Genomic DNA, 15,091 nt, shown 5'->3' with positions numbered 1-15,091 from the left:
TTGAAATCATTTTTAAAATAATCAATATATTATATACAATACAATTTTTCTCACTTACTTTCCACCAAAAGTTTCCAATAACAAAATATAATAATTTTATATAAATATTTATATATTTATATATATATATAATTACACAAATGAATGTAAATTTAAATAGTATTCAACTTCCTGTATGTTATAAAATGAAATATTTAAATTTTACTCAAACTTTAAATTTTTAATCTGCATTCATTATTAGTATAGTATATATTTGTATTTTATTTTTTTTCAATTAATTTTACATTTATTGAACTATAATGAAAGTTATGTCATACGTACATGCTCGAAACATTTTTAAAATTTTATGTACTACAGTAATTTTTACAAATATTATATTATTCATATATCAATATTTGACAATTCCATTCAACAAATGGTGTAAAATAATGTTCTAAATTTTAATATTATTGTTAAAATTAATTATCGAAATACATATATATGTCCGCTGCGAGGAACGAGTTGGTTTTACTAGTAACTATTAAAGTGGAAAACCTAATATTAAAAATTAGAACATGAATGCATTTTCTAACAACTCATCGAAGTTACTAGACAAATAAAATAGCACTCCAAAAATATAACTGAAATTTTATATTTAGTATGCTCATTCTTAGAACTAAAACTACAAAAATCGCAGTCCAACAAAAACCAACATACTAACTCAGATAAACAATACGAAAATAATAGAACGAGACAAAATTTGAAAAAACTAGGAAAATGAATAGAAAAAAATGGAAAAGAAAAGAAAAGATAGCAACATGTAAAGGAATAAGTAAGAGAATATTTGTTCATTACTCAGCATGCAAAACAGAGAAAAGAGGGGAGCAAATGGCTAGAGAATGTACCTTCTTTTAAAGCCTTATTTTTTTTCTCTTTTGGTCAAAATTTTTTTGATTCTTGCATAAGCGTATATAAAAATGTAATTAATAGTGTCTATAGTCCATTTTACCTAAATCCTTTTTAACATTGCATGAGCGTAGGGCTGTGTTAGAGCTAGTGTACAATTTGTCAGATGACTATGATATGAACCTTAACATTTAAAGATAAATTAAGAAATGAACATATTCACGAAAACTCTCGTAGAAGATAAGAGAGGGACGACTCGGATGATTTGAAACTTGCAACATAGGTCACATAGTGCATCAATTAGAATGAGTGAGTTACCATGAGGGGCAATGGAAAGGGTAAGGATAGACTAAAAATAACTAGGAATGAGTAAGGATTTAATAACCCTGAATTTGTCGACAGAAATTGTTCATGATCGCATAAATTGGCAAAAAAAGATTCATGTAGTCGATCGCACTGGGACTTGAGGCTTAGCTTTGTTATTGTTGTTGTCGTTATGCACTGCCAACTCTAAATCCACACCAGGCAAAAGAGCATGGCTGGAGGACCCTCACCAGCAGCTCACACATTAACAATGGCGTGTGCAAACGTCCCCTTTATCCGCAACTTCAATCATCGCAAGAAATTGGATCCAGCCACAAAATTTTGGTTTTCTTCATGAGATTTTGAATCTTGTTTGATAAAAGATTAATTGTTTCAAGTTTAGTACGCATATTGAGGATCCATTGGTACAATCCGCATTAAGAATCAGAGACCGTTGTTGCATTTTTTGATCTTTCTACATGGACTTCTTTAATTTCTGCAGGACACTCAAGATTAAAGACGAATTGAAGGGGAGGATCAGGTGCAAGGGTAAAATTGTTGTTGTGTGATCATCATGGTCTGCAATTCAAGGCATGAAAACAGTTACTTACAAAAATATAAGGTAAGACAGCTGCATACTACAGACCATCGTGGTCTGCCCCTACCCCAGACCCGGCACACGTAGGAACTTTGTGCACCATGCTGCTACCCTTTAAGATACTGGAGTCAAGTTTGAGAAATTGCATGAATAGATTGAGAATTGTGGGCAAATTGTGTTGAGGATCTTTGGTACATAAAGTTACAGTGCATGTAAAAATTAAAAAAAAAAAAATCAGCTTGAATTGTCTGCAAAAGTGTCTGATAAGGTACAAAACACGGAGAATGCATTGTATACTGTTACCACAATTTTCAAATAGCGTCTGTTACAGAGCGCATAAGAGCCATTACATATGGAAAATTGGCCCTTCGATGTGGCTTTAGCGGCGAGAGTCGGAATCGAGGCCGTAATGGCAGATTTATTACCTTAACAGGCTGCAATGGCTGCTACTGTTTTGTCACAAACCGCAACAGCTGCAACATTGGAAGCCCCACATTTTTTTTTCATATTACAAAGAAGATGGAGAGAGATTGTCCAGAACAAGGAGACAGAGAGAAAAAAGAGAGAGAAATGAGACATGGATCTTATAATTGTCACCTCATCCCCGCAACCAGACAGCGATGCATCATCTCTGTGCACGTCTTGAATCTTGATGCAATTGCATGTGGGAGCGAGAGAGAAAAAGAGAGATGGTCAAAGAGACAGGCTGATAATGATACATATCATTTGTTTTTTACATTTCAATTCTATTAGTGCACCTAAACAATTTACATATTTTTGCAATTTAGACTTTTAGTATATTTATGAACACTTCGGTAATTTGGTCATTAAAACAATGTGATGAAATTAATATAGAAGTTATTTTCCCAACTAAATAACGTTCTTAGGTAGAGTCAAGCGAAACAACATACATTAAAAAATCAAATTTTAAAAGATCATATGTTTATTCTTCAATTAGGCATGATTGCCAATCGTTGAAAAAAATTCATGGCCACTCCAGCCACATCCTACCGTGTAACATCTAGTACTCCCACTTCCCATTTAACCCACGATTACATGATGTTACCCTCAACCACTCTTTAAACCAAGACTATTACTAATGCTTTGAGGTATGCACAAGCTAATAAGTGAAGTCACGATCTTCAGTAATGTTTTAAAATGCGATGGCATAAGCTAAGACATTTTAACTCTAAAGAGGCAAGGCATAAGCCATAAGGCGTTCGGACATAAGCCTTTTAAGAATTTTATTTTTAGATAAAAATGTGTAAATGTATTATATATATTTTTAAAATAAAGAAAAATTAAGAAAATCATAACAAATATAATGTAAAACTAAAAAATTGATATACTATGGAAACTACTTGTTGGCCATTCAAAAATTGCTAACTTGAATAAAAGACATAAATCATGATGAGATAGTTATAATATTACAAAGTTCAAATTATTTTCATGATCTAAGATCCATCCAGCAATCAAGTGTTTCATAAGTCAAGATTGTGGGCATCGAGCTCAACGTCCTAATCAAGTCAGGGAAAATTGCATCAAGAGAAGAAGAACAAGAAAAATAGAGAGAGAGAGAGAGAGAGAAGAAACAGATGACGACGATGATGACGAAGCAATCCAAAGCAGGGATAGAATTCCTAAGTGACTTAGATGAAGATCTCAACATGAAAGATGCTTTAGTACTTCGACCTATCCTCTCCTCCCACAAGATTGAAGACAGGAAACAAACCAATATGTTTCAAACGCAGGTATTAATCATAAGAAAAATATTTTCTTAGGTTATTGATTATAATAGTTGTGCAATTGTGGTTTCAAAGAACAAAGAAAGTTAAATTTGAAGGTTGAACCACATCTAAATGCATAGAAGACTGCTTCTGTGAACAATACCAACTTGAAAATCCATAATCATTGCTTGCTTACCTTCAAGATTGGTCTAACTGCAGAGACGGTGAAATGTGATACTTTTCCTCTCAAGATTTACCATATCCATTTGGGGCGTCCATAGTTGGTTGACAGGAGGGTTAAGCATGATGCAAATGAAAATTCTCATATCTTCTCTATTAGCAATAAGAAGTATAAGTTGATGCCATCTCAACCTCTTCAACTCACCAAATTGATGGGCACCAGTTGTTTCTTTCTTATGAAGTTACATAACTTTTCTCATGGAGATGGAATTCTTATTGCTTTCCCCTAATCGACAGAGTCAAGTTCTATTTTGGAGGGAATTAAAGTAGGATGGAAAGCAGGCAATTGAGTGGATCACTCTGACTCAATTTGGAGACCAATTTCAAAGAATATGGTTGAAGTATTGTTGAGTCCCAAACCCAAATGCATTTGGTTAATTAGAAGTTATAACAAATGTTAGTTGAATTTATAGTCGGCTTATGTGTCCTGGGAGTGATTCTGTAAGATGTTTCTTTAACAGTTTATCTGTAATTTCTTCTATCTTTAGGGGGGCCTTGTTTGCAATTTTCTTGTACTTTAAGCTCTCTTATAAATAGGGTGTTAAATCCATGTAAATGTAAATTTGAATTGAGAAGTTGAGGCAAGTTCTTCACCCCCACCTTTATATCCACCTTCCTTCTCTGTTCTTCCCATTCCTTCCTCTTCTTCTTCTTCTCCTCGCATCTCCTTATTTCTATTTCTCTGAGTATTTTTCTTTTGGCAATTCCCATTACTGCAGATCCACATCATTCCATTACATCTGCTCTGCATCAACTATGCAGTGAGGTTTCATTCTATCATTGCTTTGATTTCATTTTCTCATCAATTTAGATTTTTAGCACCTCATTCTCCTTTATTTTGTTTTAGATTTTCATCTCAAAGATTCTATAATTATTAAATAAATATAAAACATTCTTATTCTGAATGTCAAGTAGGATCATAACATAGAAATAAATAATTCATATTGTAGACTGTCTTAATCTAGTCCTTTTAGTATACATTCAGTTTATAGTGCAATAACCATTAAAGAGAGTATGCAAATACCATGATAAGGTGTTCCTTTTTCCAAATCACGGAAATTATGCATCTGACATAGAACTTTGAGTCCGTCTTCACAACCACATGAGGAGCAGTTTCTTATGTGAATTTCAAGTGGAGGTTAAACCTGAGCCCCCATTCCACCCAACTTCCATCTTCTTCATCTTCCCTCCCTCTTCCTTCTTCTTCTTCCATCCTCCTCTTTCTATTTCTCTCCCTATTTTCCCTCTAGCCAACACCCTTACAGTTGTTATGGCATCATCTGGCATTAGAGAAAATCACAATCATCCACCCAGAGCAATCTCCTTGAAGAGTCATCCTAATCCCAAACTCAAACCACAATAAGAGTATACATTGCCACCACATTGTCCCTGATTAGTTAAATTTAATGTTGCAAAGGCATACCAAGCACTAATAAACATATCATGTAACTGTTCATCATCCTACAACTTTCAAACAAAATTACAGTCAGTGCCCCTCACTTTCGAACACCACACTGCCATAGCATTCCTGTACCATCTCCGCCACCATTGGAGACAGAGACCCCCGAAAGGCCCTTCACCAAAGTTTCGTTGTCGTCTGAGCACACCAGCCAAAATTTCTTGACACCATCACCACCAACAGATTCACCAACCCTTGATCATCAGCATCCCCAAGGCCATTCCTAGTGCAAATTTCTGGTGGTGTACACACCCCACCGCACTGGGACGTGCATGTGGAGTTTTTCATCTCTTCTTCTGCAACTTCCACAATTGCAAGAAAGGTTGAGGCTACAAAACTTTGGTTTTCTTCAAGGTGTTCGATAAAATGCATTGTCTGAGTTTGGCACACATTTTGAGGGATCAATCACTACTGGCCAGTGTCATTAAACCCAGCCCAAACATCAACCCGGTGAAGGGACTGAGTCACCGGATCAGTGATCCAACCAATGGATCATAATAATCTAATTAAATATTTCTATAATATTTTCAAAATAAAGATAAACAGAAAATTAAAATTATATGTTGTAAACTCACTACATTCATAACTAAAACATTAAAAACAAAGGTAAGTCTCAAATCAAAGGAAAACCCAGGATAGCTTCTATAACAAGCAAAATATGCCAAAATATGATAATCGTAACAAACAAGGTCCTAACTTTTAATTTCATCAAGTCTTCCACATTTCAAAATTCTTGAATTTCATAATTCACCAATTTAATCTTGTTTTTAAAGGAGGCAGCTGCTTACGTGTACGAAGCTATCATCACATCCTCGCCATAGTTCAATGTGTAGAAGGCTCCTGTGTGATTGGGGGATTGTTCATAATACAAGGATATTTTAGGGGTTTATCTATAATTTTTGTATCTTTAGGGGTTTATGCATAATTTCTTATAATTTAGACTTTCTTGTAAATAGGGTGTCTAAGCTTGTAAGAGCAGTTTTTAGAGAATTTGAAAGGTGAAGTTAAGCTGAGCAACCCCCCCCCCCCCCTACTTGTATCTTCTTCTCTCTTCTTCCTTTTTCCTTCTTCTTCTTCTTCTTCCATCCATTCATCTCCCTACTTACCCTCTGGGTAGTACCCTTACTATTGTTACTGCATCACATTTTCTACATGACGGTAAAGTTTCAATGCTAGAACTTTTACAGGCATTGGCACTCTTGTTGTTTTATATGGTTTAGGGTGGTCTTTCTCGCTCCGCTCCGGTGTTCTACACATGACATTTTAGAGAAGTTATTTGAAGCGACAGGCTGAGAGATTGGAGGGCGTTGCTTAGTAATTTCAATTTCTGCAGTTTTTGTTTTTGGTTATTTGGATGATTTCATATCCTCCGTAGGGTATCTTCTCTCTCTTGTGATGTTAGTAAATATTTTTTGTTCATTAAAAATAATAATAATAATAATAATAATAATAATAATAATAATAATAATAATAATAATAATAAGTTGCACTTTCCTCTTTTTTTGGGGGGACTTATACATGCGCCATCACCCAACAGTTGCACATTCCAGTTGAAGCATTAGATTATCAACCTCATTTAGTGCATCCCCAGGAGGCAATGACACTCCAAAACCCCTTAAGTTTAAGTTGCTATCAAAACAGTGGCATAGATATTCAACTTATGTCAGAAAATAATAAATTTATTTTTTAAAAAGACACATCCCAGACAATTCCAGACTATCAATTTTTCTAGTTTCTCATGCCTTTTGTTCTCGGGTTTAAATTTATTGTTCGAACAATGCTTTTGACGTTTCACAAGGTCTTTTGTGTTACATTTTATAAATCTAATTGTATTTTTATGAATGTGAAAAGTGGAATTACAAAAAATAAATGCACCCAATGGGCCTGAATGATGTTTATTTGTGAAATGTGTATGAAAATAATTCCTGAATTCATCTTCAATTTATTTTACTAGAATATTTACGTAAAAAAGGGGAAAATACAAGAACAGCACGCACACACATTAGCTGAGGTATCGCAGTTGTTTAATTTCCCTAAATTTTCTGTATTGCTGTGTACGTATTGTGTAATGTATCAGTGTCTATCCTAGCCTGCATCATCCTGATTTGTTTCCACTCTAAAAGAGACTTGAACCTTATATTAAAAATAAGCAGAAAAAACTCGAAATTTTTACTTCCAGTGTTGTTATCATGCAAACCAAAGAGAGCCTCTAAACCACACAATAAGCAATTGAAACTCATAATCACTCTCTTATGCTGCATGCACCATTTGACTCTAGCATTTCAAAAGCAGCTTTTCGTGCTTTTAAAAGCTGAAATTAAGAGCAAATTTACCTTCAAAGTAGGCTAATACATCCAAAATCTGCTCTTAGGGAGCATTTGGCTTGCAAGATGTCAAAATGCCCTTCGAATGACATTCCCACAAATCCACTTCCCAAGAATAAGATTTTAGAAATATTTTTTCATGGTTCACATTATAGGACTCCAAAGAACATACATAGTTGGGTCCTATCCCAGTGAGGTAATCCCAGTTTCTAGTAATATTGCTAAGGTGTTCCAGAAAGAGTAATGTTATTCATGATGGACCAGTGATCATCAAGGGCCCACGTGACAAAAAGGAGATAGTAAGGCACAAGTGCCCACAAGCTTCTATCTTCCTCTCTTTTTCTGTCACGTGGGTCCATGATGTCACGAGTCCATAATGGCCAACATTTTCCTTCTGAAAAAGATTCAAGAATATTTTTTCCTGGTTCACATTATAAGACTCCAAAGAACATACACAAGATGTCGATATTTGTGTTTGGTTCAACATGGAATCTTGTGAGACATTTCATTAATATTATTAGAATACCGCTGACCTGCCTATCTAATAATATATGAAGAATGGTCATATTTTCATATTATCATATAGAAGAATTTATTTTATAATACTTTAGTGTTATAATATGATATGGTATAGTACCGCTCATGTTATCATATTTTAGTATAAGAATATTATCTTATTATATAAAATAATATGATATTGCTTTATACTTTTTTTAAGCACTATAACAGTTTATAGTGGTAAATATCATAATAGTGTGTGATAATAAATTATAATATAAAGAGTGAAAGACACTAGACTCTCCTAAGGTTTGGCAAAAAGACAAGAACCTTCCTGATGTTTTAAAAATTTTAGGAACCGCCCCTAAATTTTCAAAAGTTCCACATACCTCTCCTTATATTTGGCAAAAAAACAATTTATTTAGTGGTATAAATGTCCCAAATATCAAATGTCAAGAGAGGTATGTAAGATTTTTGAAACCTCAAGAAGGTCCTTGTCTTTTCGCTAAATCTCAAGGGAGCCAAATATGAATGAGGTCAATGTGTTTTGTTCTAATATAAAATACAGTAAAGTACATTAATATACATTTATTAATAGGATAGAAGTCATTAGAAGATTTAAGTAATTAATAATACAATATAGTATAATATAATTTAATATTATACTATTTAAAAACAACAGTGATATTACTTCCTATTTTCATTATTTCATTTAGAATTATAAATATTTATCATTATAATCAACATAATCGCATATGATAATACCTAACTAAATATTAGGGACATTTTAATCCCACAAATTTGGATGCCTATTTGTATAAAAGATCCCCAAAGCTGAGCATGGGAACCAGGAAAAGGAATTCCTTCATTCACATGGTGTCGCTTCTCAGGCCAAACAAAACATGTAAATGTCCTCCGAACGGACTAACATGATCTTCGCATTAGGCCTTTTCATCCAAACAGTGAATCCCACTGAATTATACGTAGATCCTACATATGAAACTCACTATTTGGAGTATTTTCATTAGATGAGAAGGTCTAATGGAAGGACCATGTTGCCCCTATTGGATGACCTAATTTTTTTCATATCCACCTTAAATAAAGAAGGATCCACAAACCAAACAGCCCCTTATGAAGAACTTTCTCTTTCACAACTAGTTGCACGAAGTTAATTTTGCTTTCAGAAGCAAGAATATTAATTTCAAAATGGAAGCAAAATCGATGCCTATTGTTATGTTTGTTATTCTAGACGTTAGGTTGCTTTAGTGGTTTGTTACCACTCTGCCAATAAATCCCTATTGTTAAGGGTTAGTTGTTTGATTGAATTAGTCTTACCACGATATTAGCAATTGTTAAACGTGGGCTGTTTTTTTTCTATTTTTCAAGCTTTGCTTTGTAAGGCTATAAGATAGCCAAGTTAACTTTTCAATTAATTGAACTGAGACTTCTTCCAAAATTTCCTTTTATCAGTTTCAGTTTCATAGGCTTTCCTGATTTTTAACATTTGGTATCAGAGCCAAGTCACAGGGCCTGGTTAAAATTAGAAGCAGCAGTCTTCTATGTGTGTAGTGATTGAAGCACGATGACAGAAAGTTCTTTTGTGCAGCGAGCAGTTCCGAAATTTGATGGGCATTATGATCATTGGGCGATGCTCATGGAGAACTTCTTGCGTTCTAAGGAGTACTGGGGCTTGGTGGAAAATGGGATTCCTGCAGCAGTAGAAGGTCTCACAGATGCTCAGAGGAAGAACCTTGAAAATCAGAAGTTGAAAGATTTGAAAGCAAAGAACTATCTATTTCAAGCAATAGATCGTTCGATCTTGGAGACAATCCTCAACAAGGACACAGCAAAGAACATATAGGATTCTTTGAAGCAAAAGTATCAAGGTACAACACGAGTAAAGCGTGCTCACTTGCAAGCTCTCCGGAAGGATTTGAAATTCTTCACATGAAGGCAGGAGAATCTGTGAATGAGTTTTTTGCTCGGACTCTTACCATAGCCAACAAGATGAAAGCAAATGGTGAGGACAAGGGAGATGTTGCTGTAGTTGAAAAGATTTTGAGATCCATGACTCCAAAGTTTGATTATGTTGTGTGTTCCATTGAGGAGTCTAAGAATATAGACACCTTAACCATTGATGAGTTGCAAAGCAGCCTGCTTGTGCACGAACAACGCATGAGTTCTCATATGGAAGAAGAACACGCTTTAAAGATTACTCATGGAGATCAATTTGGAGGAAGGGGTCGAGGACGTGGAAGTTTTAGAGGAAGAGGAAGGGGACGAGGCAGACAAAGCTTTGACAAGGCCACAGTGGAGTGCTATTACTGTCATAAGCTTGGGCATTTTCAGTGGGAATGTCCAAGCAAAAAAAAGGAAGCCAACTATGCTCAAACTCAAGAAGAGATGTTACTGATGGCTTGTGATGATATGATTAAGGCCAATGGAGAAGATATGTGGTTCCTTGACTCGGGATGCAGCAATCATATGAGTGGAAAGAAGGAATACTTCTCAGATTTTGATGGAAGTTTCAGAATTTCTGTGAAGCTAGGCAACAATTCAAGTATGGTTGTAATGGGAAAGGGCAATGTACGGCTACAAGTTAATGGAAGAGCACAGATTATCACAGGAGTATTCTATGTGCCGAAGCTGAAGAACAATTTACTAAGTATTGGGCAATTACAAGAAAAGGGGCTTAACATTCTGTTTCAAGGTAAAAAGTGTAAAGTGTTTCATCCTGAGAAAGGCTTAATAATGGAGAAGAAGATGGCTTCGAATCGAATGTTCATACTGCATGCTATATCTCAGCCTATAGCATCTACTTGTTTTAACACAATCACGGAAGATATGGTGCAACTTTGGCATTATAGATATGGACACTTGAGCTTTAAGGGCTTAAAGACTCTTCAGCAGAAGAAGATGGTGAATGGTTTACCACAGTTTAAGTCTCCCTCCAGGCTATGTAAGGCTTGTTTAGTAGGGAAGCAACAAAGGTTCTCATTTCCAAGGACAAGCACCTGGAGAGCTTCACAAATTCTTCAATTAGTGCATGCTGATATTTGTGGACCAATCAAGCCCATCTCAAATGGCAAGAAGAGGTATTTAAATTACTTTCACTGATGACTTTAGTAGAAAAACATGGGTTTATTTTTTGATGGAAAAATCATAAGCTTTAGCTATTTTTAAGAGTTTTAAGATACATGTTGAGAAGGAAACAAACTCGTTCATTAGAGTATTACGTACTAATCAAGGAGGAGAGTTTACATCACAAGAGTTCATCAATTTTTGTGATGTAAATGGCATACGAAGACAATTGACAGCCGCCTACACACCACAACAGAATGGAGTTGCAAAACGGAAGAATAGAACTATTATGAATATGGTTCGTAGTATGATTTCCAAAAAGCAATTTCCAAAAACTTTCTGGCCTGAAGCAGTAAATTGGACAGTGCACGTCTTAAATCGAAGTCCAACAGTGGCAGTAAAAAATAAGACCCCAGAAGAAGCTTGGAGCGGAGTTAAGCCTTCAGTTGAGCATTTTAGAGTCTTTGGATGTATCTCCCATGTTCATGTGCCTGACAGTAAAAGAACTAAGCTGGATGATAAAATCTTGAGTTGTGTTTTGTTGGGAGTTAGTGAGGAATCCAAGGCTTATAGGCTTTATGATCCAGTTTCACAAAGAATCATAATAAGTAGGGATGTTGTATTCGAAGAAGACAAGAATTGGGATTGGGACAAGAAACATGAAGAATCCATTGTGTGTGACTTGGAATGGGGTGATCTTGAGGAGGAAGCAGCTATGTTTGAAGATAATGAAGAGGGGAGCGAATATGAATTTGACCCTGCAGCAAATGATCCTGAAGCTAGTAGACGCAGCCGAAGAGAATTTTTCCTCAGATTCCTTGATTGAAGAAAGCTCTCCTAGCTCGAATGAAGGGAGAAATAGGAGACCACCAATCTGGATGAGAGATTATGAAACAGGAGAAGGCATTTCTGAAGAAGATAATGAAGCTTATTTGGCCACGTTTGCAACTACTGATCCTATTCATTTTGAAGATGCTGTGAAGAGTAAGAAATGGAGGAGAGCCATGGATTTAGAAATGGAAGCAATAAACAACAATGACACGTAGGAATTGAAGGAGTTACCTAAGGGAGCAAAAAAAATTGGAGTGAAATGGATTTATAAGACCAAGTTTAATGAAAATGGAGAAGTAGACAAATACAAGGCTAGGCTTGTAGCGAAGGGGTATACTCAACAACATGGGGTAGACTATACTGAAGTATTTGCACCTGTGGCACGCATGCAAACAATTCGATTGGTGATAGCACTTGCAGCTCAAAGAGGATGGACTACCAATTAGATGTGAAATCTGCATTTTTACATGGTAAGTTGAATGAAGTGGTTTTTGTGGAGCAGCCTTGTGGTTATGTGCAAAAGGGAAATGAACAGAAGGTTTACAAGTTAAAGAAGGCACTTTATGGGCTTAAGCAAGCACCCCGTGCTTGGTACAGCCGTATAGAGGCCTATTTCATGAAAGAAGGCTTTGAGAAGTGTGGCTACAAGCATACTTTGTTCATCAAGACAAGCAAAGAAGGCAAAGTATTAATTGTAAGTCTCTACGTTGATGATCTCATTTTTACTGGAAATGATGAATTAATGTTTGCTGAGTTTAAAAATTCCATGAAGCATGAGTTTGACATGACAGATCTTGGTAAGATGAGGTATTTCCTTGGTCTTGAAGTCTTGCAAAGATCTGATGGTGTTTTTATCAGTCAAAAGAAGCATGCTTTGGAGGTGGTGCAACGGTTTGGAATGGACAAAAGTAATTCTGTACATAATCCTATTATTTCTGGCTTTAAGCTCGTGAAGGATGAAGGTGGAGTTAAGGTGGACAAGACTTACTATAAACAGATTGTGGGTAGTCTCATGTATCTGACAGCTACTCGACCTGACATGATGTTTGTGGTGAGTCTTATCAGTAGATATATGGAGAATCCTCCTGAGCTTCATTTACAGGCAACAAAAAGGGTGCTGAGATATTTGAAAGGTACAACTGGGTTTGGAATTTTCTATAAGAAGGGAGGAGATAATGAACTTGTGGCATACAGTGATAATGATTATGCTGGAGATTCGGAGGACAGAAAAAGTACTTCAGGCTATGTGTTTTTGCTGAGTTCAGGAGCAGTATCCTGGTCATCAAGAAAACAACCAGTAGTAAGTCTATCTACCACAGAGGCAGAGTTTATTGTTGCAGCTTCATGTGCATGTCAAGCAATATGGTTGAAAAGGATGTTAGGAAAGCTGGGTCAGAATCAAGGCAAGTCAACTATTATTCGTTGTGATAGTAGTTCTGCAATCAAACTCTCAAAAAAGCCAGTAATGCATGGTCGTAGTAAGCACATAGATGTACGCTTCCATTTTCTTCGAGAGCTCACAAAGGCTGGTACAGTGGAGCTGGTGCATTGTGGGACACGAGAACAGTTGGCTGATGTGATGACTAAACCACTAAAGCTGGATGTTTTCTTGAACCTGCGAGGGTTATTGGGAATTTGTTCTGAGATGGATATAAACTGAGTGCTTGAAGCATTCAGTTTAAGGGAGGAATTGTTATGTTTGTTATTCTAGACGTTAGGTTGCTTTAGTGGTTTGTTACCACTCTGCCAATAAATCCCTATTGTTAAGGGTTAGTTGTTTGATTGAATTAGTCTTACCACGATATTAGGAAAACGTGGGCTGTTTTTTTTCTATTTTTCAAGCTTTGCTTTGTAAGGCTATAAGATAGCCAAGTTAACTTTTCAATTAATTGAACCGAGACTTCTTCCAAAATTTCCTTTTATCAGTTTTAGTTTCATAGGCTTTCCTGATTTTTAACACCTATAACAAAGCATTTCGAAGCAATTTAAAACATTCAAAGAAATTATCATTTTCAGTCACACTGGCACTAAAGAATCACAGTAAATTACCAAAAACATCTCAATAAGAGCCACATATTCCTCACCTGATCACGAACAGGAACATTGACAATCCGTTCACAAGCAAACACCCCTTCCTTGGGCGGCCTGCGAATGGAGGAGAAGTGCCGCTTGCACATGGAGCAGCGAGACTCAACCTTGGCCCACTCCATGATGCAGACGAAGTAGATGAGGGTCGGGCTAGGGTTTGTGGTTTGAGGAGTTTGCGAGGAGAAGGAGATGAGTCTGAGTCACCCGCCATGAATCCTGAATCGCCTCGCTTGAGAGATTTGGGGTTTACGCCATTGAGTCCAAAGCTCGCAAATTCTGGTATGGCACCCTGCAATTGAATGAGGCCTGGTGTACCGGCTAAAGCGCAGGATCAGGTTCCCATTTCCACAAGATCCCTAAATGGATCTGTAGAGGAAAAGGGAGAGCAGGAAGGCAACCGCTCAGGGGATAAACTTGTAGGACGCACCATGCGAGTTGAGATTATTAAAGAGAAAAATTGTATTACACTATTACTATTACCGCTTCATCACCTTCTTCACGTTTTAAAAATTCATAAATCTTCTTTAATATTTAATTTTTTTAATACTTACACCTCTCAAAATATTTGTTTTTTTGTAAACTATAAGGAGTGATTTTTTGTTTTTTAAGCAAACTTCACTTTGTGAAATTCTTGAAATCCAATGAAAGGTTCTAAAAATTTTTAGGACTTGCATATATTTTTTGTCAAAATTTAATGAAGGCTAATGTTTTTCACCTTTGAATTAATATTTCACTATGTGCGAACATACACTCACATGGATGTTTATTGATTCATTATTTTTAGTAGAATCATGATATTTGATGTGACAAAAAATCAAATTTAATGTGTTAAAATTTATAAGGACAAAAGTGCAAAGTGCATGAATACCAATAGATAAATGATTTGTTTTTATAACATTACGAGAAATTGAGTATTAATGTGATAAACAATAAGATGCACTCAAGTGCCAACATTTTAATAAATGAAAGATTTAGTTTACACGACGAGATATACAAATCATAAATTTATCAATGTACCAACTTTTTGAGCATTAGTATGTGGTATATAATATCAAAC

At 35.7% G+C, this 15,091-nt stretch overlaps 1 protein-coding gene across 2 annotated transcripts; it reads right to left on the bottom strand.

Moving 5' to 3' along the window:
- Positions 1-1,919: 1,919 nt before the first annotated feature.
- Positions 1,920-14,463, bottom strand: LOC131146656 (uncharacterized). 2 transcript variants are annotated; one of them, XM_058096390.1, is made up of 3 exons: positions 14,031-14,452; positions 2,384-2,434; positions 1,920-2,259 (listed from the first exon to the last, which is right to left on the bottom strand). In XM_058096390.1, exons 1-3 carry the CDS (start codon positions 14,243-14,245, stop codon positions 2,244-2,246), a joined length of 282 nt encoding a protein of 93 aa, XP_057952373.1. In that variant the 5' UTR covers positions 14,246-14,452; the 3' UTR covers positions 1,920-2,243. The 2 variants fall into 2 exon arrangements, with proteins under 2 accessions (XP_057952373.1, XP_057952372.1); XM_058096389.1 differs by having other exon boundaries at positions 1,920-2,434; positions 14,031-14,463.
- Between the last annotated feature and the right edge of the window lie 628 nt (positions 14,464-15,091).

The sequence above is a fragment of the Malania oleifera genome, chromosome 13 (genome assembly GCF_029873635.1).
Source record: "Malania oleifera isolate guangnan ecotype guangnan chromosome 13, ASM2987363v1, whole genome shotgun sequence".
NCBI lineage: Eukaryota > Viridiplantae > Streptophyta > Magnoliopsida > Santalales > Ximeniaceae > Malania > Malania oleifera.
The sequence above is the reverse complement of the archived record's forward strand: the minus strand, read 5'-3'. Positions and strand labels throughout refer to the sequence as shown.